The 6,081-nt window shown below is 40.4% G+C and overlaps 1 protein-coding gene across 1 annotated transcript in view; it reads left to right on the forward strand.

Moving 5' to 3' along the window:
- The window catches only part of cntln (centlein, centrosomal protein), an 83,858-nt gene that overhangs the window by 6,625 nt on the left and 71,152 nt on the right, over positions 1-6,081 (forward strand). Inside the window, exons 5-7 of the mRNA XM_035659411.1 lie at positions 2,124-2,258; positions 3,162-3,341; positions 5,251-5,384. Of these exons, the coding sequence (XP_035515304.1) occupies positions 2,124-2,258; positions 3,162-3,341; positions 5,251-5,384 (449 nt within the window). The remainder of the gene's footprint in view (positions 1-2,123; positions 2,259-3,161; positions 3,342-5,250; positions 5,385-6,081) is intronic.

Genomic DNA, 6,081 nt, shown 5'->3' on the forward strand with positions numbered 1-6,081 from the left:
AATAGAAGTGAGTGACGGGGTGACTAGAGTAAAGCGTCCTGTTTTATTGGCTGATTTAATGGTCCAGTGTGTAGTTTAGTGGCATCTAGTGGTGCAGTTTCAAATTGCAACACCCTCGTTTCACCCTCCCCTTCTACGCACAAAGCAGAAACTACAGTGGCTGTGAAACGTGTGAAAACCCCTAACGGCCCTATCAGTGTTTGATTTGTCCATTCTGGGCTACTGTAGAAACATGACAACAGGGTGGACTCCATGGAAGCAGTCCATTTGTAGATATAAAATGCTCGTTCTAAGGTAACAAAAACAATGATTCTTATCTTCAATGGTGATACACTAATGAAAACATAATTATTTCTGCCAGTTGTTCCTCCTAAATGTTACACACTGGACCTGTTAGAATTGAGTGATTCATTGATTACTTAGTTATTCATAATCCAAATAAGTTTCTAAGAATGTGTAAAAATGTAAACCTGTTTATGTCTTATCAGCTGATCTGATGAATTCCAATTTGTCTTTCACAGAAAAGCCAATGAAATGTTTTGTTCCATTTTCATACTTCATACTTGCTTTTCTTCTCTGTGTGTTTAGAAAGTGTCTTCTTTCTCCTCTTTAAACTGTCTGTAATGAAACTTGCAGGCTATTTGAGAATCTCATTAAGAGCACTAAGCTCTGTGTCATCCGGCCCTCTGACGGTCATCATCTCATCCACAGTCTTGAGCCATACATACCTAAATAGTGATTAATTGGTTTTTCTTCTTCTTTTTTTTTTTTGGAGTTGTAATGGTCCACTGAGTCCACACGGGATCCTACACTGCTTTTAATATCTCCACTCTCCAACTTTGATAATGTTTTTTTCCTTCCTTTTCTTGTTTTTTTTTAAATTCCACCTCTTTTTCTATATTTCCCCTCACTACTCCTTTCCATTTTTGTAACATAATTAGCTTTCATTTTTGAACTGTACTGGGAATTCTGAAATGCTAATCTTTCTGTCCTAGACCTCTTAACTTGGCGGAACCCCCCTTTTTTTCCTCTTCTATCAATTGAGCACTACTGGGGTTCAAATTGTTCTTGCCTACCTCATTATCAACGTTTGAATTTATTTTCTGCTCTCCTGTATAAATCTCTATTAAAGCCCCTCTGTTCTTAGCACGGCGAGCTACGAGTAGTGAGGAACGCTAAATCCACTATCTGGATATATCTGAGCGATTTTCCCTCAACATGGCAATTAATTGCATCCCAGAGCACAGTGTTATTTGAGAGGAGGGTGTAGCCATAGAAGGCTGTGGATTACCAGCCAATGCCAAACCCCAGCTGATGCAGTGTTAAGAGGCCAGCCTCTTCCTACTAAGGCCACAAGGGCTGCCAAAAAACATGAAGTAAACGTATACCAGCATCAAAAGTGGGTGGTCATTAAAATCATTGTACCATTTCTGCTTACCTCTGTTTTGGTGAATCATTAAGTTGATCATTATGGAGCTTTATGATATTTTGGTACTCACTATAGATTTAAGATTAGTATCAGTTAGGTCTTGATAGTCAAATGTGTGTGTGGTTGCTTTCTGTTTAGAGCTGCAACAATTAGTGGTTTTAATAATCAAGTAATGGTTTTATTTAATTTCTAAATCAAAAATGCCAAAACATTTGATTGCTGATTCAAATATGAAACGTGAGAATGTGCTGCTTTTCTCTGTCTCAACATTATTGTAAACTAAATATGTCGAATCTGAGTTTAGATATTATTGTATTTTTATTTTTTTTATATAAAGACATTTACAGACGTCACCTTGGGCTCAAGGAAATTGCCATGGGCATTTAAATTGTTGATGCCTTATAGATCAAATGAATAATTGGGAAAATAATCTTGTAATTAATAATTTAAATATTTAATATATATTTTAGACCTTTTTTCCATTTAACATTTATAGATATAGTAATCTGCTTTTGATGCCTGGTAAATTTAGTTATCGGTTTTATGTTATTCAGACCCTGATGAGGACATGATCCACACCCTATTTTTGATTGGACTTTTCCAAGACTTAAATGTATAATGCAACCTATGGCTCTCTTTCTTTCCCTCTATCTGTCGCTCTCTGTCTTTTTTTCTGTCTCGTTGTCTGCCACAGAAAGTGACAGGGCAGCAGCAGGAGATTAACAACTTGGTACTGAGGAGGACGACAGCGGACGAGGAGAATGCCGTAATGAAGAAGGAGCTGACAGCTCTGCGTGAACAACTGGTCAATAAGAGCCATGAACTAAAGGTTGGTGGAACAAATTTTCTGTGGCAGCCTGGGCCTCAGAGTTAAAAAGTCTCTTTTTTTGTGTGGCACTGAACACGACAAGTCCCCTGTGGCTATAGCCACGGGCGTTTGAATCATTTAGAAGAGAAAGAGGATTGCTCGACCCTCTAGAACACAATCCCTATGTCTCTATGTCTTGTGTCTTCTCATCTCGCTTTTCACCCTCGCTCTGTTTCACCCTTTCTTGCTTTTAGCTTTCTTCCTTGCTACTGACAACAGAGAATACTTAACAGAGAAAAAGATGGAGAGAAAGAAAAGCAGGTTGTTAACTTGCAGATAAATACTTAATGACTGCTTCAGTGGGGGAAAGTGAAAAGTGTGCATGTGATGGTGTGGCTTCTCCCTAATTATGCTTAGATGGGACCAGGCTATGATTAATTGATAAAGGAATGGTCCTTACACAGTCTTGGTGAGGTCTCATGGCGAGAAATTGTGGGGGACAGCATCAAAGGAGACCTAGGTTGAGTCTAATGGGTCTTGCAGCAAGCAGCATTCTCATTAGGAGCCTGTCATTAAAGCCGACAGACTGGCCCCTATACCTGCGTGAGCCCAGCTCTTGCGGCACGGCACGGCTCATACCAGTCAACATCTGGCCGCGTGGGCCCAGTCATACAGCACAGGTGACCTTGGCCAATCAGCGGCCCATGCAGGGGGCTCCCGCAGCAAAGCCGGTCCACTGTTAACATATTCATCTCAGCCTCAACCCCATGGGTTGCTTCTCTTTTTGTATTTCTCAAGCTTTCTTTTTTTATTTTCTCAGTTTGAATCCCTACTTTTTCTTTTCCTCTTCTTCCGTCACCGTTGTTTATTTGGCCCTCACGACCCCCCTTCTCTCCTCCTTGCACACACACCTCTGTTATCCAGGAAATGAAGACAGAGTGTAGGAGGAAAGAGGAGGAGGAGCGGCAGGTGGTGCGGGCTCTGGAGGAGGAGAAAGAGGGATTAACTTCCCGCTGCGCCGTCCTGCGAGCTGACCTGGAGGAGAAAGAGAGGCAGGCCAACAGCCAACGAGACCAGAGGGATGCTGCCCAGGCCAGAGTCAAGGTGTGAACACGGGGACAAGTCCATTCAGGCACACACATGCACACACACAGACAAAGTTGTAGCGGAAGGGCCCAGTCTTGAACTTTCTGATCCGTCATACCCTTTACTCAGCAGCATGTGAATATAAAAAGATCTTTGTAGTAAAGCACACAATTTAAATATGCAGGGACCATATTCAAAGGAAGGAAAAAATATTATTTAACATGGGGGAGACAAATCTTCCTTGGTTTGGGTAAAAAAATGAATTAAGCTGACCACAACTGAAAGGAACATTTTTAAAGTCATTTGCATGTGTGGTTGCAAGAGTTTGTAGTTGTTGTGAGTTTTCTGTCATTCATTCTCCCCAAATACAAGCTGGTAATTCTCAGAATCTGGCCCAGTCATCATTTTAAATAAATACTTCCCATCTCTGCGGAGATGATAAATATAGTGATTAGACGGTGACAGCAGTGTTGCTGTTTAAACATTCAATAAATTAAATCATAATCAAAGTCCTTGAATAGCGTCCAATCACATTTCAACCTGCCGCCTCTTGCCACCCCCTTACAGAAATCAGCTTCCTGCCAGTCTCAGGACAGAAGAACCTCACATTCTTTCCCTTCCTTATAGACTAATCGTTGTGAAACATATTGCTACGCTAGTCAAATGGAGTCAGACAGAAAGTCTTGAATAAGTCAGGGCTGCAGAGTAATTACACTTGGACAAGATGAAGCCCAGCAACTAGTCTATGCACATCCATCACAGCCCAAGACACTCCACCTGTTCCTCATTTTTTGTATCATACATTGATTTGAAAGATGGAGATGGAGAATATTGGGTGTACGGCGGATACATCATGCCAATTTGTTTGACATGTCAAAGATTTGTCCAGGATTTTATCATTTAATCTGGTCCAGATGTAGATAACAGACACCTACTGTGTAGTTATTCTAAACAGAACTAAACAAGGTGGGGACGAAATGATAGGAACACCTGACAATTAGCCCTAAAGCTGATACAAGTTTACTGATCCTCCGTATTATGGTCACTTATTTAAACACTTAGTACCGGCACACAAGAATCAAAAAAATATGATTGTTGTTTTTGTATTAATTCATTCATTTTGCATATGGTTAATTCTGGCCCAGTGAATCTAAACTGTCAAGGTTTGAAGACCTTTGTGTGTTTGATGTCATGCAATCTGCCGTTCTCAACTGGTTTCTTGTTATTAAAGAAAAGCTGTCACTAACACCTTGCCTACACCTGCAGCACAGTGAAAGCAGCACAATAGCAGCAGCTGGAGTCCTGTGTCAGTGCTTCCATTGGATCTGTTCAGCCACAGTGCTGCTGTACACTCTGTTTTGATAGTGCTTACAGCCAAATGGACAATGTAGTTACATGTCTAAGTTTGAACAAAGTAGATTTGAAGCCTAAAAATCTGCTGTAAATTGTGTGAGCTGTTGCACAACCAGTATGGACAGCTGAATGGATTAAAACTGAAAAGTATCTGTTCCATCAGATGGATGTGAGTTGGACAACTGAGAATTGTAGCTGAAACGTGTGTGGCCAACAGCTAGGGATTGTCCAACATAAAGACTTTGACATGTTTTGAAATGAAACATTTCTGATTCCAGTGCAACATGTGTGTGTAGTAGGTTGCAGTGGATTAGGGACTCGGTCATGTGAATGCTGCTTAAGCACACAGTAGAGAAATTTCCCCACATAAAACAGAATGAGTTTTTTTTTTTTTTAAAGCTGAGATTAAAAGTGGTATGTTTTATCTGTATGGGCAAAAAGCACATGAAAAGCATTATTTTGACCCTCGTAGGTCATAATCAGTGGAATTTATTGTTTAAAGCCTCTCAAATATCAGATTGTTCCTTCATTTTTCTGCAAGTGCTTCAAATGTGATGTTACTCTTGTACACCAGGAGCTGGAGGAGGAGCTATACAAGGCCTGGCAAGAGTTGTCTACCGTGCAGAGCCACAGTAGCAGTCTAGCAGTCCAACTTTCTTCCAAAGAAAGGGAGGTGGCAGCAAAAGAGGGACAACTCAGTCAACTTCGGTGAGCCCTACCAACTTAAGCATTGCCCAGTGTCTGTAACAACCGGGCGAACAAAGTGATATTTTAGAGGGATGAATTGTAATTAGTTAAAGGAAGATGCATCTGTGCCTGTCCATGCAGATGGCGTATATATCCCCTAACCCTCGTCTATGCCGTGAATCTTGTGGGTGACACAGGTTTCTTCTGCTCTGCTCACCTAAAGCCATTTGATAAGCCCTGCATAGTGGATGTGCTTTAAGAGAGGGAGAAAAGGGAAACGGGGCAGGCTTTGGCTAAGCTTTAGTCGATATGATAAAAACTGTGAGAACCGTAGGAGTCTTAGTGGTAATCTCAACCTTTTTTAACTACTTTTCTGTTTTAATGCCAGATGCACTCTTATGTGTCAGTCACACCGGGCCTGGAGACCGTTCCTAAGGTTTTAGCTAGGTGATTAAAGATGTCCTTATAAGTTAGAGGGGCACTTTCTGGTGATTTCATAAGTCACAAAACAAATTTCAAAATAAACTTTGATTCAAACATTGCTATGATGACGCAGATTTAGACATTGTTAACTAAAGAAAGATCTATTAAACTTATCATGGTCCTCGGTTCACCATAATATGCAGTTTATTTTTCAGTATTGTGATTATTAGAGTTGGGATTAATTGTGTAAGTTAATTACATTTATATCAAATTTACACTTTTTTAACACATTTTT

The sequence above is a fragment of the Morone saxatilis genome, unplaced genomic scaffold (assembly GCF_004916995.1).
Source record: "Morone saxatilis isolate NCDOM2014 unplaced genomic scaffold, NCSU_SB_2.0 Contig17, whole genome shotgun sequence".
In the NCBI taxonomy this organism is placed as follows: Eukaryota; Metazoa; Chordata; class Actinopteri; family Moronidae; genus Morone; species Morone saxatilis.